At 44.7% G+C, this 25,699-nt stretch overlaps 2 protein-coding genes and 2 non-coding genes across 4 annotated transcripts in view; 1 reads left to right on the top strand and 3 right to left on the bottom strand.

The window, feature by feature from the left end:
* Positions 1 to 5,863: 5,863 nt before the first annotated feature.
* On the bottom strand, positions 5,864 to 12,630 carry RPL21 (ribosomal protein L21). The gene is made up of 6 exons (XM_063127010.1): positions 12,601 to 12,630; positions 9,514 to 9,592; positions 8,943 to 9,004; positions 7,587 to 7,699; positions 7,044 to 7,194; positions 5,864 to 5,993 (listed from the first exon to the last, which is right to left on the bottom strand). The coding sequence occupies exons 2-6, from the start codon at positions 9,578 to 9,580 to the stop codon at positions 5,904 to 5,906; spliced, it is 483 nt and encodes a 160-aa protein (XP_062983080.1). The 5' UTR covers positions 9,581 to 9,592; positions 12,601 to 12,630; the 3' UTR covers positions 5,864 to 5,903.
* On the bottom strand, positions 7,397 to 7,528 carry LOC134399807 (small nucleolar RNA SNORA27). Its single transcript, XR_010025518.1, has one exon. It is a non-coding gene; the product is annotated as a small nucleolar RNA SNORA27 (small nucleolar RNA).
* On the bottom strand, positions 8,185 to 8,261 carry LOC134399847 (small nucleolar RNA SNORD102). Its single transcript, XR_010025542.1, has one exon. It is a non-coding gene; the product is annotated as a small nucleolar RNA SNORD102 (small nucleolar RNA).
* Positions 12,631 to 18,622: 5,992 nt separating the features above from the next.
* The window catches only part of USP12 (ubiquitin specific peptidase 12), a 33,049-nt gene continuing 25,972 nt past the window's right edge, over positions 18,623 to 25,699 (top strand). Inside the window, exon 1 of the mRNA XM_063127011.1 lies at positions 18,623 to 18,744. Coding sequence (XP_062983081.1) covers positions 18,697 to 18,744 — 48 coding nt within the window. The 5' untranslated portion in view covers positions 18,623 to 18,696. The remainder of the gene's footprint in view (positions 18,745 to 25,699) is intronic.

Raw genomic sequence — 25,699 nt, forward strand, 5'->3', positions numbered from 1 at the left:
AAGAGGTCCAAAACCTCCCAGGACCCAAAGCCAATCCTCTGGAATTCCACGGCTAGCCATACACACACACCCCTTTCCCACAAACATTTCCTGGCTTTAGTGGTTTCCCTGCTTTTATACAGTCTTTTCCTCGCATTCTAAAAGGTTGGAAGGCCTTTCCTAAGGCGTAGTTACTGCCAAGTTACCTTGTTTGCAAGTACGTTTGACCCCCTTAATAGTACAAGATGGAGATCCCAAATAAAATAGTCCAGTACAAGGCATGCATTACTCTAACCTATTTAGAGACCACAATACCTGATGGAATGCCTCTCCCGACATGAACCTACCCGTACACTGCGCTCAACATCAAAGGTCCTCCTCCGAGTGCCTACTCCGAGGGAAGCTCGGAGGATGGCAACAAGGGTGAGGGCCTTTTCAGTGGTTGCCCCCCCGACTGTGGAATGAAATGATTTCCCCGATGAGGCTCGCCTGGCGCCAACATTGTTATCTTTTCGGCACCAGGTCAAGACTTTTCTCTTCTCCCAGGCATTTTAACAGCATTTAACAACGTTAAGTTTGTTTTTAATGGACCCCAGAATTGTTTTTTTAAAATGGATACTGTTGTTTTTATACTGTTTTTATGTTTTTTAAATTTTTGTATACTTTTAATGTTTACTATTTTTAATTGTTGTAAACCACCCAGAGAGCTTCGGCTGTGGGGCGGTATATAAATGTAATTAATTAAATAAATAAATAAATAAAATACATATAGGTTAGCTATACAGTCATTTTGGGTTTCACAAAATTACTATCTAGTACAGCCACACTTTTTCTACTCAGTAAATTGAACCATTTAGCTTTTGCCAGTTCTGCCTATCTGCATTTTACTTGATGAAAATATTAGAATTTGATGGCTTGGTGTTTCCAGACAAACGCTGCTCCATCTTGCAAATCTTTTCCGCCTATTCTAATTCCCATCTTTGTCTGTAAAGTTATACATTTGGATGACATTTTTTAAAATGTGCACCACACAGGGTAAACAGCCTTTTCTTCTTTCATTGTATTTTGAACAGAAAATAGCTAGCTAAAGTATGATAAAGAGCAGTGACTCAGCTTCAAAAAACCAAGGTTAAGTGACAGATGTGGGGGAAGAGAATAAGAACTGAGAGTCTTTAAGATGAAAGGCAGAATAGCAGCAAACAAGGGGAAGGTTTCAAGAGTCAGAAATGGGAATTTAAGTACTGGGGTGGGGGGGAATGAAAATCAAATGAGGAAAACAGAAGGGAGATGAGCCACAGAAAGAGACAAAGGCACCTACAGATGAATGCTATGAACTCTTAAATAGCATTATAAACATATCTTTAGAAGTTATCCTACAAGCATCCCTGGTGATCCCTCTTCACTCCCACGGGTTTATCTTGTGAATAATACCAAGGGGGAAGAATGTGTGAATGGCTGTAATTTAGATATAGACATGCTTCCAGATCCATTCTTTCTGCTAAATTCGGATAAGCATTACGGTAATGCGGTGGTGTTTGGTATTGCCAAGTGAACAAGTCTGTCAAGCAACTGGCTCCAAAATGAACACTTCTTGGACAAACTTGATTTTGGCAGCTTGTCCAAGATGCGGCTCCTCAATCACGTGTTCAAATCCTTTTGACACAATGGTTCCATGTAATTGTTCCCATTTGGTGACAGCCAAAATCAACATATAGGAAAAACATGTAGAAACAGCTTCCCAACCTGTGGAATGAGCTCCCTAAGGAGGTTTGCCTGGCACCTACACTATATTCTTTCAGACGCCAGGTGAAGACCTTTTTATTCTCTCCGTATTTTAACAGTCTATAAATTCATTTTAACTTTGCTGTTTTAAATTTGTATTTCTGCACTGCTGCTTTTATCCTGGTTGTTCTTTTATATTGTATATCATGTTTTTATACTTTGAATGGTTTTAATTTTTGTGAACTGCCCAGAGCGCTTCGGTTATTGGGCGGTATAAAAATGCAATCAATCAATCTGGATTGAATCCACACGTCTAAATCCTTCCCGTGTTAACTAGTTCAGTACTGAGTATAATGCATATGAGAACATTCCATTAAAGTAGGGTACCATACTAGAAGGCAATCCTTGTTCTTATCATTGTAGCTTCAATAATTTTGTTACCCATTTCTTTTGCTGATTTGTCCTTGCTTGAATGGAAGTGCTGTTGTTCCCTCTAAAGTGTAAATGTCAGCTTGTTGTGAAACTATTCTGGGACACCCAGAATCTGATCAGGTTTTTTGTGAGATCTGAACAGGGAGAGTCCATGAATGTTCAGAACCAGTGCCTGGATGTAGTGTTGGGCTGGCTGCAGGCCAACAGACTGCATCCTGACAAGACAGAAACTATGGGTGGGCTGTCCTGGATATGGGAATTTGCCCCTTCTACAGAAGTTTGCACTCAATCAGAAAGAACAAGCATGATGTTGGATTCTTTAAAAGCCTTTGTGAATGGCCCAGAGCGCTTCGGCTATTGGGCAGTATAGAAATTAAATAAAGCACAAGTGACTTCTACTATCAGCATCCATTACTACCGCCAACTACACCCTTTCCTAGACTGTGATAGTCTAACTACTGCAGTCCAAGCATTGGTAGCCTCACATTTACATTACTGTAATATGCTTTATGCAGAGCTAACCTTGTGCTTGGTCCAGAAGCTGCAGCTCATATACAATGTACAGCCAGGATGCTGAGTGGGGTGCCTGGCTACACTGGTGCGGAAGCAACCTAGCGATGTTTAAGGTCTTGCTGCTGGCAAGCTCTGATTTTGGACACAGGTTACTTGGTGGACCGCCTCTGGTGTGTGATGGCTAAGTTCATTGGAGGCAGCTTTGATGGTTGTACCAGGAGTAGATTGCATTCTGGTGGCAACCCAGAAGCAGGCATTCACGGTTGCACCCACTTTGTAGAATTGCCCTCCATCCTGGCATCCGGGAATCACTGATAGCAGTGTATTTTAGGTGCTTTTGAAGGCTACTCTTTACCAAAACCTTTCCTGATTGAGCTACCCAGCTCAATTGCTGTGTCCTGAGCTGACGTTAAATGTTTTAATTAACAAGTATCTGTATTTTTATTATGTCATTTTCTTTTAATTTGAACTACTTCAATATCTTTATTGTATTGGCTAAGTGGTATATATGTTGATTAAATAATAAATACTAGACATAATATGGGATGCTTAGCTTTAAGACTCAAATTGGAATCACCTTTATTCAATAAAACGTAAAGGTGATTCCAAACCTTGAGTAGCATAGAGCAAAGTAGTAAGAGTAGAAACACAGTACAGAATTAATCCCACATCTCAAACTTCTGCCCATAGACCTCAATTCTGATTCACATAAGGGGCAAACATTCTAGACCCTCTTTACAGAAAAATGGATGCCGGCACAACTTAGCGTTCAGAGAGCAAAGGAGCAAGACCTTTTTCCTACTCCCACAGACCTTCTTATTACAAATGTACTCCATGGAGAAGAGATCCCTTTTCAAGAGAGAACTTAATTGGGCAACTGCACTCTAATGATAGTCAGAAATGGGGAAGGGAAATTGGATTTATCATGGTATAAAGCATTTTTGGAATATCACTCATACAGGACTACCAAGATAGGAGGCAAGCCATCCCAGAGTAATTAACAGCACTTACTGAAGAATAAAGGAAGCCATTTTGGAGCGGTCTGCTAGGTGTAAGAACGGAGGCGCTGACAAGAGGTAGTGTACATTTTTACACATATGCACAAGCAAGGGGCTCTTTGAAATTAAGCTGTTAGCATTCCTAAAATGGAGTTTCTTCACTAAAGTTCACAAGGGAACAACTTGGGTTCCTCATAGGCATCATGCCAGTATTTTCTACCTGTAAAAGGCTAATTTTAGAATCATCTACACTATTACATAGAAGAATGAATTAAGAACTAGAACTTGGCCTTTAAACAAAAACTGGATTTCATCAGCAAACATGTTAAAATGAAAAAAATGTTTTGTGTTTTCCCCCTAATACAAGAGAATTAAGTTAACTGTATTAGCAAGGTGTGGTGATTTTTTCAGTTTGTTTTGCTTTTTAACATTGCCTGCTTAAAACCGTGAACTGATATAACCTAAATTAATGCTTTGAGAGGATATCCAATTAAATGAATGGTACATCTTTAAGAGAGACTTAAGGGCCGATTTTTGCTGTGCCAAGGGTGAGGGACAATTGATAAGAATGCAAATTATTTAATCAAGTAAGTGACAAGCAATTGGGACAGTGCTGAGCAATAATTCATGGCCCTCAAGGGCTGAAGTGACTTCGTTTAGAGCAGTGGTTCTCAACCTTCCTAATGCCGCGACCCCTTAATACAGTTCCTCATGTTGTGGTGACCCCCAACCATAAAATTATTTTCGTTGCTACTTCATATTTAAGTACTCTCACATTTAAGCCTTCACAAGACACCTCCCTCAGACTCCACAAATTAAGCCAGATGCAATGACAGCAGGTCTGTGTATTTAAATGCTTAACTGCCCCAGTCATGTGGGGGATCTACACTATTGCTTTTAATTTAAATCACTTTGAAAACGTTTTGAAAACTGTATATGCAGTGTGTCCTGCAGCATATTTCACTGCACCTGTATTACCTTGGCACTTTTCTCACAGTTAAATACACATCAGTATCATATGGACAATGGGAAGGGAAATAGGTGCACCCTTGAATGAGGAACCGACACAAAAATCTGAAGTTCTATCTGATATCCTTAGTTTTAAGAAATGCAGTTATGAATTCTTCTCTCTATCACAGATTCCTAACAAAATAGATTAGAGAAGAAATTCTATAATTCCACTTAATAAAATGTCTGCCTTAAAATTTTTTGTTGTTTTTTAAATCTACAGCGCCTAAGAAATTATAGGTGTTTTAAAGTTAATGAATGACTAATGTTACATTATGCTAAAGAATTCCCCAAATTCATGAAAATAATTTTTGAGCACTGCAATCATAACCCATTTATTCAGTGGAACCTACTCCTTAATAAGTGCATGAAGGATTGCAGCCAGGAGATTATGGAAAATATTAAGATAAATTTCATGATCAGCAGTCAAGATCACCAGGCGGCACCTTCAACTACGAGCTGCTGCGGCGGCAGTGGAGCCCACGCAGCTCGTTCCTGCCCAGCACCGTCTTCACGGGCGGCGTGGTGGACGTGGCCGACTGGCTGCGGCTGCTGCCGGACCGGCCGCGCTGCGGGCTCAGCCCCGTGTGGGCGGGCGGGCCGCGGGCGCCCCTCTTCGCCGACAAGCGCCCCGAGTTGAGCTCGGCGCTGCCGGGCGACGTGGCCTTCCGCATCTGCGCGATCCAAGAGACCTTCGAGGAAGAGAGGGGCGCCGTGGCCGCGTGAGGGGAAAGGGAATGGATCCGGCCGGGACACCCTGTTTATGAGGAAAGGGGACACACATACACACACACCCGGAAGACCTTGCAATAGGGTGTGCGCACGTTCTCCGCTCACAACAAGAGCGGCGTGTGGGCTAGCGCGAGGAGAAGAGAGAGCGCCGGCATATCCCGCCCGCTCACTTTCCTGGCAGGTTTCTTTCCCACCACCGCCGGTGTCGTGGGCGAACTCTGAGGGAGGATAGAGGAGCGGTGTCTCGGTTCTTAAGACCATCGGAAATATGTGTTTTCCGATGGTCTTAGGCGACCCCTGTGAAATGGTCGTTCAACCCCCAAAGGGGTTGCGACCCCCAGGTTGAGAACCGCTGGTTTAGAGCAATCACTTTTGCCCAAAGTTTCACTCAGCACTTATTTATTCTAGGTATGCATTTTTATTACAAGAATACAGCGCTTGCTGTTCAGAAAGAATAAATTTGAACACACCAACAAGTATTTCAATCCTCTACAAGAGATTTTATTTTGTTCATATACACTATGCCATGAATTCGTATGGAATTGGTTCCAGCAACTCTGGTTCTTTGCCATTGTTCCTCACAAAGTGGGCTTCTCTTGGAGGAGCAGGCTGTAAGCAAGAAGGGAGAAGGTAAAGAAAAGAAAAAAAGAGAGATGCAAGTTATAACACCAGTGCAAGATCGCTGCCACATAGTTACCTGCTTTCAGTAACAATGAGAAATCAAGACTTTACTGCAGACTGGGGTGTTGTTGTTTTTTGTACAAATGAATATTTATTGCATAGCCTACATGCCTTTCAATGTTATATTTCTACTGTTCAGATGTTCCAAATTTTAATTATAATACTTTGTACTTGTGGCACTTCTCTTCTAGTAATGGCCCCATTCACATGTAACAGTAGCAATTTGTGGGTTAATTAACCCAAGATTTGCCATGGTGCTTGCCGCCACCAATTTGAATATGCAGCCTCTGATTAGAGGTTGTTCTGTGATTCGTGAACCAAGACATTGGCCCCGTTTGCCTTATTCACCGTGGCTAAAGCCATAGTTTAAGGCGTCTTCTGAACACGGTCCAACTTTCTGGCTTAACCACTGTGGTTAAAGTCATGATGCCTTCTGAACAGGGCCATAATGGGATTTTTATTCTCTCAGTATTTTAACAGTCTGTAAATTAATTTTAACTTTACTGTTTTAAATTTGTATTTTAAATTTGTATTTTTGCATTGCTGCTGTTTTTATCTTGGTTGTGCCTTTATATTGTATTTTATATTATAGTTTTATACTGTTGTTGTTTTGAATTTGTAAAATGCCCAGAGAGCTTTGGCTATTGGGCAGTATAGAAATGCAATAAATAAATAACCCAAAGTTAACCTAATTGTAGGTTAACTCTGGCTTGTTTAACCCATAATGTCCATGTTTGGACTTAACGGAGGAACCTCCGTTAAGAGCCAATCAAAGGCTGCATATTAATAATGGTGGCAGCATGCACCACTTGCAAATGGGGCCATAATGTCTGGGTTCACACATCATGGAGCAACCTTAAATTAAGTCAATCTGAGGTTGCATTTTCAAAACAGTCGCAGCATGGGACCCTGATGCTAATGTTAATTAACCCATAATTTACTGCTGTTATGTTCTCTGACCACATCTCAATACATTACCTGGCGTTTTAATTCAAACCATGTGCCCTTTTCCTTCGCTTCCTTTTTCTTTTTTTCGTTTTCCTTCACACGCTGCAAGAAGCTGTCTCTGCTCTTAGAGTGCTTAATATGCTCAATACGCACATTAATTCTCTTGGCGAGAATCTTGCCCCTAGAAAGAAGATATCAACAATTACCATCAGGCTTTCGGTGGTTGTTTTTAAATGAGCAGGAAGCCAATGTCTGAGATCAAGTTAGTATACTACAGCTGCCCTGTTGATCCCAAAGAACAGATAATAGGTCAGATCTCTTTGCTGGATCAACTTTGAGTGCTGTAGAAATATGTATATGTTAGTTTTGCAGAACTCATCAATATCTGTTTCCTCTGACAGGATCCAAGCCAATTAAGTACAATCTGGCTGGGTTTTAAAAGGATATTCTCTGTACCCCACCTGAATGACCAATGAAGACAAGAAATGTCTAATTGGCAAAGTGAAGGGGGAGACAGAACTGCACCAGTGTAATAAAGCTTTAAATAAGTTTAGTAGTGAGGAATACACTTACTTAACTTTCTTGTTCACAATAATGCCCACAGCATGCTGAGTAATGTTGTATACTCTTCCTGTCTTGCCATGGTAACATTTGTGGGGCATGCCTTTCTGAATTGTGCCCATGCCCTGTTAATACAAGAAAGTTAGAGAATATATTATAGGCCATCAGCCTACAGATAAAAATAAAATGTGTATTAAATCCAAGAAGTTGCAATTATTAAATTATTTATTAGTATACTCCTGGGGAAATGCCTATAGTATCAGATGCCGCCAATCACGGAATCAAGTCTTCCTATGCGAGCCTCTCAAATCAAAACTAGATCAAGCTCTCTGTCATAAGCTGTAAACTACTCCTGTTGTTTGGGCTAAACACACTTGCTCAGTTCAAATAAAAGCCCAAGACAACAGACCGGGTCTTACAGGAGCTCACCAAAAAAAGGGCATGAGACAACCTGGGTCTGCCTGCTGCATTGATTTCTCAAAACATACATGGCTGCCCATTGAATCTGCAAGCATACGTTGTGTGGCACAATGAGCCACCACTGCTACTAATCCCCATGTTAAAATACTGAAGCAGTTAACGTTAACTATGCTGGAGAGCATCTCTGGTTTGCTTTCAGTGCCGGTGAAATGATTTGCTCACTTTGCTATTACAAAAGCAATCATAGGAGACAGTCATCATCAAGCTCCAGAGTATTGTAGCTCAGAAGATTTACAAGGGCAAAGTTCTTACAGGTCACGATGCTGAACATTCAAGCAAGGTTTTGTATCAGCAGTTGTGTGATCTACTGAGGACAACCTCCTGGCAAGTTTCAGTCCCAGTTGTGGAAGTCCTTCCCCAGGGAAGGTTAGGCTAGCCTCCTCCTCAGTATCCTTCAGAGAGCTGGGGAAGACAATATTGTTCCACCAAGCTTTTGATGGTTCAAGCCACTTTTGTTTTTGCTATTAATCAACAGTTGTAAAATAGGTTTTAGATTTTTGGACTCTTATGTATTTTAATATTTGGACTTCTCTTGTACATCACCACAACCATTCAGTGAAGTCCAAAAATATTCTTAATAAGTAAATTTGTTTCTATGCAGGCAATATTAAAAAGTATTTTTCTCCAGTGCCCTGCCCCGGGAACCAATTCTGGTTTCAATGTCAAGAGAAAAATTGCAATTCTCATTGCTTCTCCTTTGCATATGTTTTAAGTTACACTACAACAGCAAGTGGAAGCTATCTATGCATAGTAGAAAACCCGATATTCAGTATCTTAGGACAACTAACACAGTTATTTGCTTCTCTATTATAAAGTATTTAATCTGAATTGTCATAACTGGGCAACAAGAACTCCATAAGCCAGTTTAGACCAGTACTTAAAAAATACCTTTATGTCAACAATGTCACCCTTCTTATAGATGCGCATGTAGGTGGCGAGAGGAACAACACCTATCGGGGGGGAAATTAATTGTCACTTAATACGCACGTACACACACAAATGATACAGCTTGGAAACAGGCAAGATCTGTACAGAGTAATCCATAAGGAACTTGCTAATAAAGACTGACTTGGATATTGTAGCGAAACGGCAACTCACTGGTGTATTAGAAGTGGCTTTTAACTCTGTGATAGCTCAGGTTACACAGGCAAGCATTTCCTGTTCCCCAAACTCTCCTATTATATTATCATCCATAAAAGCAGAACCCTGTGTCCTTCCCATAGTAATGGCCAAAAGCAGGCATGGAACAAACTTTAAATTAAGGATATACTTCAGATTCCCCAATATAGACAACACATTTGACTGTGGCACATGAAGGCTCACTGTGTAATACAATCCCCTGCACCCTCAGCAGACACTCCAATTCATTCAAATGGATGCCCAACCCAAATTTTGTTTGAGACAGTTGGAGGCAACAACCCACTTGCCACGTTTAACTAGCTCAACAAAAATTACCTACCATGTTTGCGGAAGGGTCTTGAGAACATGTAACGTGTCCCCCTCCTCTTCCCCTTTGTGTTGGTCATCTTGATTGATTACTACAAGAGAAAAGCATGTAATCAAATAGAGAACACAAAAAATGGAAACATACCCATTACTGACTCAATGGGTACTGAAAAATACCCATAGATTTAAATTGCACTTTGTTTTAAGTGTGTAAGAATGCAGTATGATTTTGATTGTACATGGTTACAAGCAGCAATATGTTTCAGAAGAACCATTTCAGCAAGTAGGGAAATCCTTGCTTGAATTAGATTCACAGCACCAAAATGAGAGAATGGGCCCATTTGCATGTAACAGCAGTAAATGCTGGGTTGCGTGCCTGGCATGCACTGCCATTTTGAACATGCAACCTCTGATCAGAGGTAATTTTGTACATGCTAACCTGACCACCGAGGGTTATTTGAGGGTTCAACAACCCTACAACAGACTCCACTCGGAGTTACATATTCAAAATGTTGCCTGGCACACACTGTGGCTCATCAGGGATTAAACAACCTCCAAGAAACCTGGTCATGTCGTGTGAACTGGGGTCATAGTGCTTAGCCTATGATTGCACTCTTCAAGTACTTGAAAGGTTGTCACACAGAGAAGGGCCAGGATCATCAATCATCCCAGAATACAGGACACAGAACAATGGGATCAAGTTATAGGAAGCCAGATTCTGGCTGGACATCAGGAAAAACTTCCTGCGTGTTAGAGTAGTACAACAATGGAACCATTGACCTAGGGAGGTTGTGGGCTCTCCCACACTAGAGGCATTCAAGAGGCAGCTGGACAGCCATCTGTCAGGTATGCTTTAAGGTAGATTCCTGCATTGAGCAGGGGATTGGACTCAATGGCCTAATAGGCCCTTTCCCTTCTAATGATAAGTCTTGTAAGAGTACATCATCCATGCAACATCCTGCAAGGCAGTGTCACATTCTTGCATATGCACACACAGCATGAGTGGCCAAACTCTTTTGGCAAAACGATTCTGTAGCACTCCTAGACAGGAGCGAGACAGTTCACAAACAATCCTGCCTCCTCGGTGTTGTGCTGCTTACTCCCCAGATGGGCTGTATAGAGACTGTACAGTGCACACATACGAATGTAAGAAGTTCCCTTATACCAAGCCCAACTGCTACACAATATTCTTTACAATGACTGGCATTTGCTCTCCTGGATTTCAGGGAAGGATCTTCCCCTAGATATGGTAAGGATTGAACTTGGGGATTTCTGCATATAAAGCATGTGCTATACCATCAAGCTAAGGCCATTCCCACAAACATGTGGACTTGGCTTGTGGCATGCCTGCCAAAAAGGTTGACCACCTGTAATGTATATAATCAACCATCTCATTTACAAACAAACTGCTCATATGTTCCTCAGTCTATATTTTGGTGAACTCTCACTGTCCCCTGATCCATATAAGCTAGTTCAATGATGCCTGAGCAGCAAAGACTAAGCCTACTATAACTTGGGGGTGGACAATAAGACTTCAAGGAAAATATTTAGACAAGTATTTACTAGACAGGTTCAAGAATAAGCAGGTCAAAGCTGTTTTGATATGAGACATCTGTTGACAGAATTGTAAAAGTGGGAACCCAATATTTTCAATGGGAGCAAAATGATTTAGAGACTGAAAGCAGCCCCCCCCCCCGACTTTACCACATCAGACTGCAGGCAGAGGACTGCATGTTTGAACTTGATCTCAATGGGAGTAAGGGGGGAATTCTCTGCTCCTAGAACTCCCTCTCCTTCAAAGTCATCCAATCCAGGAAATCCTTTGCCATTTATATTTTTGTAAAGGATCAGGTACTGATATTAAAGACCTGAGACCCTGAAGCATTGCTGCCTGTCAGGATATATCACCATTCCCCAACCTGGTGCCCCTCAGATGTTTTGGACTACAAGTTATCAGCCCAATCAACTTGGCCAATTGTGAGGGATGGTGTACGTTGATGGTGCTATATTAATAAATATTAAATAAAAATATTAATAATGGTGGGAGCTGTAGAATAAATTATCTGGAGAACACCAGGTTGGGAAAAGCAGAATTAGATATACAACTCCATACAGGAACATACGATCCTCTACAAAGTCAGAGAATTATTAGTTTATTGAAGCCAGTAGTATCTACTCTTCAAGGCTTCAGGCAGAGATGAGCCTTCCCCAGGCCTACTACTAGAGATACATTTAAACTGGAGAGCCCAGCAAAGGAGCCTGGGACCCCTTGTACATAAAGAATGTGCTCAACACACTGAACTACAGCCCCCTACTAGTCCACACAAAAACAGATTTTCAGAGTGAAAGAAAAATTTCTTTTAAGGTGCAAAAAAATAATAATCTAATTTCAGAGAATTTCTACAATAATTATCCCAAATGGTTACCCAAATAAAAACACGATGCAGTACCATAAAACCAATCAATAATGCACTAACATCTCATTAAAACAACCAGGGTTAGCTAGTGGGCGGGAAATGTCTGGGCAAGGAAATGTGTCTGAAGTTCTTGGTGGAAAAAGCTCCACACTAGAGACCTGCCTGATCTCAAAACGGGGGTCGATCCATAAGACGGGCGTCATAATAAAGGAGGCCCCCAGAAGAGCATAAGCAAAATAAACTTCCACAGGGCGCGGAAACGGTTATATATTACGGAAAACGAGTGGAGCAGAGGAACAAGCAACTGCGGCCTCCACCACGAGGGGAGCCTAGGCCTGCGCCCCGGCCACGTGCGTCTCGCTCGCCCCCGCTCGCTTCCCCAGGTCAACGGAGCCCCTTCTTCTTCCTCCTCCTCCCCCTCCCCCTCCAACCCAGCACCCCCTGTCTGTCTGTCCTCCCCAGACACCTCTGAGACATCCTTCGTCTCGCTCCCCCCTTTCATCCCCATGCGACTCGCCAAGCCGCCCTCCGCAGGGCTGCCCTCGACCTCCCAGCGCGGCCCTCCCCGGTTTCCCCTCTCCCCGTTTCTTCACCCTCAGCCCAGCCGCGTCAGGGGCCCCCACGGACCCGCTATAAACGATACTCAGGTGATGTAGGAAGAGGAGCGGAGCTCTGCCGTGTACCTCTAAAATGGCGTCCGAGGCCAAAAAGAAAGAGGGCGGGGCTTCCGGAGCTCTCTGCTCCTTCCTGCCAGGATGGGGGCCTAGCATATTAAGGCTGTCCACCGAGTGCCTGACTGAAAAACCGCTGGTATTCGCGTGGAAAGGTAAATGGATACGAGACGGGGATCGTAGGGAAAAAGAAATCCAAATTATCCCAAAATAGATAGCCCTCTCTTCCATGGATATTGAGCTACGAACTGAAGCAGGCAATTATCAGGACAGATTTTTAAAGGAGGGCCCCAAGAAGCTCAAGTGGGCGGAGCACAGTGCGGCTAAATAGCGGGAGCTTTCCTCTTCTTGGTAAGCGATCAGGACAACGTGGATTGGTTTTGATCACGTGGTTCTAGTGAGAGGCGCTGAGTTGAGTCGTGGACTCGCAGCAATGAAGAGCAGCTCTTGTTTAATTGATTATGTTGTTGGGGTAGCTTGTTCACTCAAGCTTTATTAAGACATGCACACACATACATACATACATACATAGGTGGTTGTGTTACTCTGTTGTAGCAAAAACAGGGAAGAGTCTTGTAGTTTAAAGATTAAGGGTGCAATCCCATGTATGTTTAGAGCGGAAGAAATCCTATAACTCCCAGCATAACCCAGCCAGCCATGCCTTAATTCACCTAGGGTGCAATCCTTTACATGCTAGACAGAAAAAAGTAGGGCTGTACACCCGCCGCCTCGGGGCCCCTGAAGCAGCCCTGGTTCAGCTTGGGGGTTGCCTGACCTGCCTCCGAAGCAGTCAGCACCCAGCTCCCTTTCCCCACTTACCTCCTGCTGCTACCACCACTTGCGTCTGGCGGCTTCCGCTGCCGCCGACGCATATGACCAGAAGTAGGCCTACAGTATCCTACCAAAATTAATCCATCATGCTCGTCCAGCGCGAGATGTACAGAAAGAACACTGCATGTTTACACACCGAGGAGCAAAAACCCTTGGTGCATCAAAAAGGGGGTGGTGCAAATAAACCCTTGGAAGTTTTCAGGATCAGGAGCAAACTTCATACACAGCCTCTGCTATCAGGGAAGCACACGAGGCCCATTGAAAACCCTGCACATTGACAAAGCCATGTGAGCCAAAGTACCTTTTTGCCAGAAAAGGGGTGGTGGTAGCTATAACTCCATCAAAGTTTGCAGGAGCGGGACAAAACTTCATACACAGCTTCCCCTGGCAAGGATGCATACAAGGCAAAATGACAACTCTGTACAGGTGCCGCCACCTGGCTGATACAGGGTTTGATATTTGGGAAGGATACAGAGCGCACTGTCGGAGAAGGAGTTAGGGTGGGGGGTGGGCTGTGAGCTCAATCAGCTGCTATGCAGATCATGGAAACATCTGTTGGCTGGAGGAGAGCGAAGACAGCGGTTTTGACCAACTGCCAAGCAACCAAATTAACCCAATGTGACTACAACACAACACGATAACCCATAATGGGTTTAATAACCCACTCTGTAGACTGTGGGTTATCAGAGTGGGTTATCTAGGCCAAATAAGCCATTGTGGATTTTTTAAAAAAACTGACAGACAAATGACATCTGAAGCTAGTCACTTTCTCTCAAGCTCTTATGAAGAAAATTGCATTAATCATTTTACAGCTTTAAAAAAAACTCTCATGGTGCTTCCCTAAAAGGCTTAAGGGTATCAGTCAGTACAAATGCAACATTATCCAAAACAAGGAATATGTGGTTATTTGCATGGAATACAGGTAAGATCCCTGTAGTTTTTGTAGTATAGACCCAAATTGAATGAATCTGGGTATCATATTCATAGTTTATACAAAATGTTATTCTTAGATGCAGCCAGCTGGGACTTTTTAAATTAACTGACCATCTGCAAATGCATAGGAAAGCAACTGCAGATTTTCTAGGGGAAATAGTATCACAAGAAAGGAAACCAATCAAAATGACTGTACTCCACTTTTCTCAACAACAAAGCCAGTATTGTTTCAGAATTGATTGCAGCTTACACATAGTAATAACTCAATAATCAGCAAAAAGAACAAGCTGCTTCTAACTAGCATGTTCTCTGTTACAGGAAAAATTACAACTAAGATCAGTACAGCATCTGATATCCTCGATTTTAATTCCGCTAAATGTGTAGCACCAGCTTAAGCATGTTTACTCAGAAGAAAAGTCCAAACAGCATACTATGGGGAGATGCCTGAGCACCACTGACCCATGTATCCCCCTCAGTGCACATGTAGTTGAAAAAATGTGTGAGGTTAAATTAATGATTACCTGCCTCCTCTTCAGTATCAGAGACAGTAGGCCTATGTACACCAGTTGCTGGGGAACATAGGCAGGAGGATGCTGTTACACCCATGTCCTGCTTGTGATTTCATGATTGACAGCTGGTTGGTCACTGTGTGAGCAGAGTGCTGGACTAGATGGACCCTTGGTCTGATCCAGCAGGGCTCTTCTTATGTTCTTCACTTGTCTGCTACTTGTGAGCCTGAGGACAGTAAATGCTAGGGTAATTATGGCCTATTACACTCCCCCCAACTATATTTTATCAGGGAGACATGAACTAATGGAGGGGTGCAAAACCTCAGGCCCAGGGGCCAAATCTTACCCTCCAGGGGTCCCAATCTGGCCCTCTAGGGTTTCCCAGAAGCCCACACACCCTCCCTCAGCCCTCCATTCCCCTTCTTCCACACACTTATGGGATGGCTTCTTGGCTTTTCTGCAGTCCCCCCCCCCTCGATCCAAAACGTTGAAGTGCCATTCCTAAGGTCCTGTTACTAGCAGTAAGAGCTGAAATATACTGGCACATGTTTTTTAGCCCCATCCCTTTCATCTTCATGCCCATCCACCACTGCAATGCGCCCCTCCCCCAAGAGTTTCTACAAAATGGAATTCGGCCCTCGGGCTGAAACAGATTTTGCACCTCTGACCTAGTGGCACCCATACGTCTCACCTTAACATATTACCAGGCCTCAGTTACACTTTCAGTGGAGCCAGTGGCGGCACCAGAAAAAAATTCTGTATGGGGAGGGAAGGAGCAAAGTATATTTCTAGGTGGGTAAGATGTGTCCCATCTGTTAAGATCACTGAAAGAAAAATAATGATATTTAAAACTTCCATCCTAAACATATTATTTCTGAAATAAATGGGGAAAAGGGTTACTTTAGGCCTACATCACAGGTAGGGAAATTAATTTTTTAAAATATTATTTGATGGTTTGATTTTCTTTGCTTTTTTAAAACTATTAGGCACCCTGTATATAAATAATAAATAAATTCTCTCTCCCACGTGCCAGATTCCCCTTTCCCCTCAGTGGATGGCCACTGGTCTGTTAGCATCCAACTTGGTCCGATGGCTGCCAACTTGGATGGCTTTCAAAGGTGTTTAGACAAATTCATGGAGGCTATCAATGTCTACTTGTCATCATGGTTAAGTGTTACCTGCAGGATAAGAAGCAGTGTGCCTCTATATAACAGTTGCTGCATAAGAGTAATGAGCCAGAAAGGGGTTTTTTTAGGCTGCAGTCTTATACGCACATGCCTGGGCAGAAGCTCCACTGAATTCACTGGGACTTACTTTTGCTAAAGCACACATAGCACTGCTATTTTATAAGTTTATGAAACCCAATAGATAGGAAGCTGCCTTATACTGAGCCAGACCCTTCATCCATCTAGCTCGGTACTGTTGACACTGACTGGCAGCAGCTGCAGTTCTCCAAGGATTCAGGCAACATTCTTTACCAAACTTACCTTGAGATGCTGGGGATTAAACCTGGACTTTCTGAAGGCCAAGCATGTCCTCTTCTGAGGACATGCATCTGAGCAGCCTTGGTGAGAGACCTCTTCCAAGGTTGCCCAGAAGTCATGCCCTGTGAAGCCTTGCCTCTTATTCCAGAAGCACCTGGACTTGTGGTCTTTCAGTAATGAAAGCACTCATCTCTTTATTGTAGCTCTGCTTTGTAGGTTCTAAAGCTGAACTCTTGTAGGTCTTATGCACCCAGTTATAGAAGCACACCTACTCTCTCATAATACCCTACCTGGATGTTAAGAACACCTATGGAGGCTCTTCTCCACGTGCCCCAGTTCATAGAGGTGAGGCAGATGGTGTAAGAAAAAGAACACATCGCTGTTAGGTACTAGGCAAAAATGTCCCGTCCACCCAGGCTTTGTAGATGTGTTTAGAATTTCAAGTAGTTGATTGAGTTTCAGCACTCATGTCGTTTCAGTTGTAAAGTTTATATTCTAGTTTTCATTTGCTAGGTATTGTCTTTTATTGTTTGAGTCGAGCTGATCAGTTGATGAAGCCCTATGAAGAGAGACTGAAAGAACTGGGCGTGTTTAGCCTGGAGAAGAGAAGATTGAGGGGAGACATGATAGTACTCTTCAAGGACTTGAAAGGTTGTCACCCAGAGGAGGGCCAGGATCTCTTCTCGATCCTCCCAGAGTGCAGGACACGGAATAATGGACTCAAGTTAAAGGAAGCCAGATCCCAGCTGGACATCAGGAAAAAACTTCCTGTTAAGAGCAGTGTGACAATGGAATCAGTTACCTAGGTAGGTTGTGGGCTCTCCCACACTAGAGGCCTTCAAAAGGCAGCTGGACAAGCATCTGTCGGGGATGCTTTAGGGTGGATTCCTGCATTGAGCAAGGGGTTGGACTCGATGGCCTTGTAGCCCCCTTCCAACTCTGCTATTCTATGATTCTATAAGTCAGCATAAAAATCTCTTAACAAAAGGCTCGGGCTAAGACCTAGCTTAAATTAGCTCTTTTAATAGTGCAATCCTCTACATGTCTATTCAGAAGTAAGCCCCATTGAATTCAATGGGACTCATCCCAGGTGATTGCAGCCTTAAGAATATAAGAAGAGCCATGCTGGATCAGATCAAAGGTCCATCTAGTCTAGCACTCTGTTCACACAGTGGCCAACCAGATGTCGACCAAGAACCCACAAGCAAAACATGGTGCAACACCACCCTCCCACCCGTGTTCCACAGCAACTGGTGTACATAGGCAGCACATAACCATCAGGGCTAAGTAGCCACTGATAGTCTGCTCTTCTGGGAATTTATCCAACCCCCCTTTAAAGCCATGCAAGTTGCTGAAAGTCCCATTGAACTTCTGAGTAGACACACCTATAGGATGTTTGCTGAGAAGATAGTGAATTCATTGGAATGTACTGACTGGCAAGTGGCCATAAGTATTGCATCCTTACTTGTATGTCCCAGGGCACTGGATGTATCTTATTTATGAGGAAAGATCCATAGGCTTAGCTTGAGCTACCCCACTGCTTCCCATAGGCCTTCCTGTTTAAATGCCTCTAGGAGCATGCATGCAGCGCACTTGGGTAACACATAAGGCCTGTTCAGACAACGTGCTAAGCCGTGGTTAGGCCACTTACCCTTTTGCAGCAAATGGTTAGTGAGTGTGTTTAAATCGTGGTTGTGAAGCCACCATGGTTCACACACGATGCACTAACTCAGTTCACAGAGATGTTTAGCCGTAATGTTTAAGCATCGTGGCTCAGCGTGTCATCTACAGGCCCATAAACAGGCAATGGGCTGTATAGACCAAGCCAAACTTTGCCCTTAAGCAGCAGAGGCAGCCGCAGCAGCGGTATAACTGTAAGATCCGGAGAAGCAAGCAGCGGCACGGCCAGAGAGCGCTCGCGCGCCCATCGGGGAAACGTAATTGGCCGCGGTAGGGGGTGAATGTCACGGCGCTAGGATCCGGATGAAACTGAAATACAGCCAGCCGCGCAACTGGGCTCGTGTGTGGGCGGAAGAAGGGCTGGCCGGCGCAGCGGTGAGCGCGCGTGCGTCGAGGGCGAGAGAGAGAGGGGGACGCGCGCGCGCGCTTGCGAGTACAGGTGAGCCCAGGGAGGGGGAAGGGAGCAGGGAGCGACTGCAGCGCGTGCCGCCCGTTGGCGGTTGGCGCTGCTCCGGGTCGCCTCGTCCGGCGGGCGGAGCCCTCAGCGGGAGCCGCTCTCTAGGCCGCTGGTTGGAGGAGCCTGCTTCCGTCTCCTCCTCCTCCTCCTCCATCAGCGGGACTCCCCCGGCTCGCCTCGCCGTTGTGATTGGGTGGAAGATGGCGCTGCGCGGATGGAAATCCTAATGACAGTCTCCAAAATCGCCTCCATCTGTACCATGGTGAGTAGGGGTGAGAGACATGGATGGGGAGGTGTCTCCCTCCCTGTCAGGCCGCTCCGGGGTGGATCCGAGCGGGCTTTGGCGAGCGGCAGTGGGCGAGCCTAGGCGGAGTCTGCGTGGGGGTGTGCCTGGAGGTCTCCTCGGAAGGGAGCTGGGGGCGTGTGCGCAGGGGAAGGGGGTGGGGTGGTCTCCATGCAGCGGAGGGCCCCTCCTGCATGGAGGGAGCGTGCGTGGGCAGCGGAACGGGGCCGTCTGCAGCCCGTAGCCTGTCGTGCATGTTTACTCGGAAGCAAGGCCCGCTGAGTTCGAGGAGGCTTACTCCCTGTGTAAAAAGAAAAGAAAAGAAGCGTGTTTGGGGGTTGCTGCCTTGGGAACCAGGTCTGAAGGCGTGCAGTGGTTTGGGCCAGGATCAGGAGTAGGCAGAGCTCAGGCTCCCACTATCTGCATTGTAGCCCGAGATCCACCAGCCGGAGCCTGGTGCCTTTTGCATTCCGAGCTGAGGAATCTATCGTTTGAGTGCCAGAGCTTCGGTGCAAAAATCCATTTCCTGGGTACCCTAAGTTTTCTGCATTTTTCAGCAGGGTGCTTTTGTTCGGGGGTGGGTAATTTTGTTTCTGCTATTGTTAAAAGAATTGGAATTCAGAAATCCTTGCTGATCTGCTGCAAATGTGCCAGAGATCCGGATCTACCTTCTGCCCACCCCTGGGCTAGATAATGAGCTGGAGGGCAGGAGATGGTGACAGAGGGAGAGGCAGGGAGTTGAACCAAATAAATAAATATTTCCCGAAGTGGGTGGAGAGGGATTTAGGAGGTGGGCCTCATGATACTAGGACATAGGGTAGAACTGGTACACCCGGATGTTTAGGTGCTATGTGGGAGCATACAAGGAAGGTGTTTGTCTTTCCTGCAACCTGTGGTAACTGGTAGTGTGTTGCATCAAAACGACAGGGCATTCTGTGTTAGATAAATATTAAAGATAAATAAATTGTGTCATAGGTCATTGTGGATTAGCGCCTGCTCCAACTTGGTTGTTCACGTCTATGAAGTCTTCATTTGAATTTTAGCTTCTCCAATCTAGGCTTGCTTTTCCTTATGCCGTAATTACTTGGAAAAGGAGGGCAGGATCAAAACTGGTGTTAATCAGCTTTAGAGGATGCAGCATTGATGTCAATGCTGGCATACTTTGACGTATGATTTATTTCAGTAACTATGAAAGGGACTAACAAATGAGATTTCCTAATACAGAAAACCACCTGAGTAATGCTGAAGCCTCCGCAAGGAGGGGATTCTTCTGCTGCAATGCTTAGGGTGAATGTATTTTTATTCATAATCTGTAGGCTTGCTGATAGTACTCGTCCCATCCTGCCTTAAAATGCTTAGCTGCATAGTGTAAGGGGTGGGGGAATTGTGATACTGTTTCCCTGTTTGAATGAATTATAGAAGACTTGTCAGAAATCGGGTACAAAGGCTGTCTCTCTTTGAAAAAGATACACCAATATTATCATTTGCAGAAGGTTGTAAATGGCCCAGCTGGTTTATGGCACTTACCTGTCTCATAGCCCACAGGTCAAGAAAAAATGAGTCAAGAGTTTGCACGAATACTACCCGCTGGTATCTCTTTCTTTCTTTGGCTTAGAGGTTACACCCTCTCCCTCCTGCAATAAATTACTTCCCCTTCCTTCTATAGTTTAGGCTAAATTTCCCCAAAATGGCAAGAGGGATTTTTGCTAATGCAATGTAGGCCTGAAAACAAAGTAAGTTTAAGGAAACTGATAAAAACAATATATCAAATTGGTATAACTGTGCTTACAATAAAATAATATTATTAGTAGGCACCAGGAGAACCTCTCTGGGGAGGGCATTCCACAACTGATGTGCGACCACTGAAAAGGCCCTCTTCATAGTAGCCATCCACCATAACTCATTTGACAGGGGCATCTGGAGAAGGGCCTCTGAGGGTCCAGGCAAGTATATATGGGAAGAACCAATCGTTCAGGTAATTTGACCCCAAACTGTTCAGGGCTTTGTAGTTTAATACAAGCACTATGAATTGGGCCCAGATACAGACTGGTAGCCAGAGCAGATCATAACTGGTATAATCTTATATTGGCCAGTCCCTGTTAACAATTTCTCTGCTCCATTTTGGCCAACTGAAGTTTCTGGACCGTCAGCCTCTGAACTTGGAGGCTGACAAGCAAACTATGCAGAGTGGGAGGAGCGCAGAGGCAATCTTTGCCTCTGCTCCTCCCATTCTGCATTTTTTGCTAGACGTGCACTTTCAGCCATCTAGGATTCTGTGGAGCAGAAGGGAAGGCGGTTGGGGAGGCCGAAGGATCCTCCCTAGTCCCTTCCCCACCCACTGGCACACTGCCTTTCCCTTCTCTCCGATGTCGCAAGAGAAAGCCAGCACGATTCTCTCCATGCTGGCTGTGATGGGAATGGGAGCTCGAATTCCTGGGTCTGAGTTCAAAGCAGTGTCTCCCACCTGGGATCCAGGAGTCCAAACTATTTCATGCCCCCCCCCCCCGTGATGCTGTCTAGGATCCATAGGATTCCTCTCCAAATGTTTTAAAACCAAGGCAGATATCCAAGACTTGCACACTTGAAATTCCCTCAGAAGACGGATTCAACTGAGCACATGCACTTCAATGCATCTACCTCCAGTTGTATCTTCTTTATTATTCAAATTCCAGAATCAATTGGTGTATTGATTTTGTAGTTTTTGATTATTTACCTCAAACTTCTATACAGATGTAGAAACAGGAAGCATTAGTTCATGCCAAAAGCTTAGGTGCCATCTTAAATTCTGGGCTTCTATATCTTGTATCGTTTTGCAGACCATTTCTAAGAAATCTAGCCAAGACCAGTCTTCTCTGCTGTTTTTCAAATAGGAGCCACTTGAGCTCCAGGCACCACTACAGAGGCCACTTGGGGCCTTTCCCACCCTGTGGGATGGGGGAGCATTTCTTCTCCTCACTCCTAGTCAAGTGGCAACATTATGCATGAGACTCAGCTGCCCGCCTATTGGGGCCTCTCTTCCCCATCCCTCTCCACATCGTCCAAGCAAGGTCTCATCAGTCAGTCACCAGGAAGGCAATTCCGACAGGCTTAGTCTTTGGGTTTGGTCTTTTTCCATCACTGAAAGAGTGCTCTGCACTACTCAGTACTCTGGTTACCATGTGGAAAGGAGGCCAGGGCTCCTGTATCTTTAACAGTTGCATAGAAAAGGGAATTTCAGCAGGTGTCATTTGTAGGCATGCAGCACCTGGTGAAATACCCTCTTCATCACAGCAGTTCAAGCTGCAGGAGCCTTGTCCTCCTTTTACTATGGTCACTCAACTCAGGCAAGATTATTATTATTATTATTATTTATTTATATAGCACCATCAATGTACATGGTGCTGTACAGAGTAAAACAGTAAATAGCAAGACCCTGCCGCATAGGCTTACAATCTAATAAAATCATAGTAAAACAATAAGGAGGGGAAGAGAATGCAAACAGGTACAGGGAAGGGTAAGCAGGCGCAGGGTAGGGAAAGACTAACAGTAGAAAGTAACAGTAGAAGTCTGCACAACATCAAGTTTTAAAAGCTTTAGGAAAAAGAAAAGTTTTTAGCTGAGCTTTAAAAGCTGCGGTTGAACTTGTAGTTCTCAAATGTTCTGGAAGAGCGTTCCAGGCGTAAGGGGCAGCAGACGAAAATGGACGAAGCCGAGCAAGGGAAGTAGAGGCCCTTGGGCAGGCGAGAAACATGGCATCAGAGGAGCGAAGAGCACGAGCGGGGCAATAGTGTGAGATGAGAGAGGAGAGATAGGAAGGAGCTAGACCGTGAAAAGCTTTGAAGGTTAACAGGAGAAGTTTATATTGGATTCTGAAGTGAATTGGAAGCCAATGAAGAGATTTCAGAAGCGGAGTAACATGGTCGGAGCGGCGAGCTAAGAAGATGATCTTTGCGGCAGAGTGGTGAACAGAAACCAACGGACTGATGTGAGAAGAAGGAAGGCCAGAGAGAAGAAGGTTGCAGTAGTCCAACCGTGAAATAACCAGTGCATGAACAAGCGTCTTGGCAGAAGAGACAGACAAAAATGATCGAATCCTGGCAATATTATACAGGAAAAATCGACAAGATTTAGCTACTGCCTCAATATGAGGAATAAAGGAGAGCGAGGAGTCGAAGATAAAGCCAAGGCTACGAGCTTCCTTGACCGGAGTAAGCGTAACATCATTGACAGTAAGAGAGAATGAGAGATGAGGAGAAGGTTTAGGAGGAAAAACAAGCAATTCAGTCTTTGCCATGTTAAGCTTCAAGCGACGATGAAGCAGCCAAGCTGAGATATCTGAAAGACATGCCGAGATACGATCGTGAACATCAGGAGAAAGTTCCGGAGATGACAGATATAGTTGTGTATCATCGGCGTACAGATGATATTGGAGGCCATGAGATTGAATAAGCTTGCCCAAGGGCAACATGTATAAGGAAAACAACAACGGGCCAAGCACCGAGCCTTGCGGAACCCCTACTGAAAGGGGAAAGGAGGAAGACGAGCTGCCATTAGTCAACACGCTGAAAGAGCGACCCGCTAGATAGGAGGCAAACCAGTTATAGACAGAGCCACAAAATCCAAGGTCATGAAGGGAATCTAAGAGAAGATCATGATCAACCGTGTCAAAGGCTGCAGTTAGATCAAGGAGAATAAGAACGGAATAATGGCCTTTAGACTTGGCAGTAAGGAGATCATTGGTGATCTTAGTAAGGGCTGTTTCGGTGGAATGCAGAGGACGGAATCCAGATTGAAATGGATCCAAAGCAGAGTTACTAGAAAGAAAGTCAAGACAGCGAGAGTAGACCGCACGCTCCAGGATCTTTGAAACAAACGGCAACAAAGAGACAGGTCGGTAGTTAGACAGAGATAGCCTATCAAGAGTAGGTTTCTTGAGAATGGGAGAGACTGTAGCATGTTTAAAAGCAGAAGGAAATGAACCAGAGGACAGAGAAAGATTAATAATATGTAGCAAGGAAGGGAGGATAGCAGGAATAAGATTAATAAAGACGCGAGAAGGAATCGGATCACGAGAACAAGTGGAAGGCTTTGAAGAGCGTAGTATTGTAGACAGTTCATCCGCAGAGACCGAAGGAAACGCAGAGAAATTTGCAGGAGGAGCTGACAGATGAGGAACAGGAACTGGAAGAGGAGCAGAGCTGGCCAGATCAGAGCGGATAGTTTGGATTTTAGCATTGAAAAAAGAGGCAAAGTTATTAGCAGACAGAGAGGCGGGGAGAGATGGTGGATTAGGCTTCAGAAGAGAATTGAAGGACGCAAAGAGCCGCTGAGGATGCCTAGCATTTGACTGGATCAGCGTTGAGTAGTACTGCTGTTTGGCCAGTGAGATGGCAGAAGAGAAAGAGGAGAGTACAAATTTGTAATGGACAAAGTCTGCCCGGTCCCTGGTCTTACGCCAAAGGCGTTCAGCTGCCCGGGAACAAGAGCGAAGGTAGCGGAGGGAAGAGGTGAGCCACGGTTGGGGTTGAGAAGGGCGAACTATCCGAGTTGTAGATGGAGCAAGATTATCAAGAGTTGAAGATAAGGAGGAATTAAAGAAGGAGACAGCTGAGTCCAAGGAGACAGCCGAACAGACAGAAGGAAGGGAGGAGGCTAGAGACTGGGAAAAAGCCTCGTAATTGATAGATTGCAAGTCACGACAAGAGCGAGAAGCGGGACGTGAAGGAGGAGGATTATGAGTAATATTGAAAGAAACTAGGTGATGATCTGACAGCGGAAAGTGAGCAGTAGAAAAGTCCAACACAGAGCAATTCCGAGTGAGAACAAGATCCAGACAGTGTCCAAGGGAATGTGTGGGTGCATCAGACCAAAGCTTAAGATCATAAGAGGAAGATAATGAGCGAAATCGTAGAGCTGCAGCATCTTGAGGGTCATCCACATGAATATTGAAATCACCCAGGATAAGAGTAGGACAGTTGTCAGAGAGGAAAAAGGACAGCCACGAATCAAAATCAGAGATAAATTTTGAGGACGAGCCTGGGGGGCGGTACAGAACTGCAACCCGCAGTCGCAGTGGAGCGAAGAGCCTCACCACATGTACCTCAAAGGAGGAGAAGCAATGTGAAGGTGGAATGGAAGATCTCCCAGTGCAGGCCCACACTGCACTCTCTTTCTTTCTCTGTCCCATACATTCCGTTTTCCCTCCACCTTCAGTGCAGTGCACCACTGCAACTAGCCAGTCGCATTGTGCTTTGCTTCTTGGGCTCCTCCTCTACCAGAGCTAATTGGATGATTGCTCTGGTGTTCCTGGGGAGTGTCAGGTCTCCTAGCTCCCCACCCCTGAAGCTTCCTTCATTAGCCCAGATCACAGCAGCTGCCCCACTGTTAAAGCAAGCAGCTAGGCACAGCTAGTTCCCCTATGAGAGTGAGCAGCTACTGCAAAAAGAGAGGGACTGAGTGAATTAAAGAGAGAGAGAGAGAGAGAGGAGCTGCCAGTGGCCCTTGGACCTTGCAGTGAAGAACACTGGCTTAGACTATTATTCTGCTACAGCATTACTCCACAGCACTTTCATTTGTGTCTTCTCCTCGCCTTCACCATGGCTTATCATTCACACACCTCTCCCTTTCCCTCTGCTTTCAACCACACTGCCTTTCTGTGCTTTATACCCCTACAAGGAAAGCTTTGAGGTTTCTATATTAGCATTTGCCAGTGGATTCCCCTGTGCTTTTGCAAGATGGGCACGCACGAATAATGTGCCAGTATTGCATATGTCTTTTGACCATGTTTCTCTCCTCCTTGCTCCCAAATAAATTCCCTTAGGCTGCAATCCTATGTATGTTTAGACAGGGAAAAGTCCCACAACTCCCAGTATTCCTTAGCCACTCATGCTTGCTGGGGAATACTGGAATTGTAGGACTTTTTTCTGTCTAATTACGCATAGGACTACACCTTTAA

This window comes from Elgaria multicarinata, chromosome 5, assembly GCF_023053635.1.
Source record: "Elgaria multicarinata webbii isolate HBS135686 ecotype San Diego chromosome 5, rElgMul1.1.pri, whole genome shotgun sequence".
NCBI lineage: Eukaryota > Metazoa > Chordata > Lepidosauria > Squamata > Anguidae > Elgaria > Elgaria multicarinata.

Coding starts and splice junctions, on each gene's coding strand:
- RPL21 (XM_063127010.1), bottom strand. CDS start 9,580: ATGACCAACACAAAGGGGAAGAGGAGGGGGACACGTTACATGTTCTCA. Junction 7,195..7,586: donor ATTGTGAACAAGAAAGTTAA/GTAAGTGTATTC, acceptor TCTTCTTTCTAG/GGGCAAGATTCTCGCCAAGA. Junction 5,994..7,043: donor GGTTTGAATTAAAACGCCAG/GTAATGTATTGA, acceptor TCTTGCTTACAG/CCTGCTCCTCCAAGAGAAGC.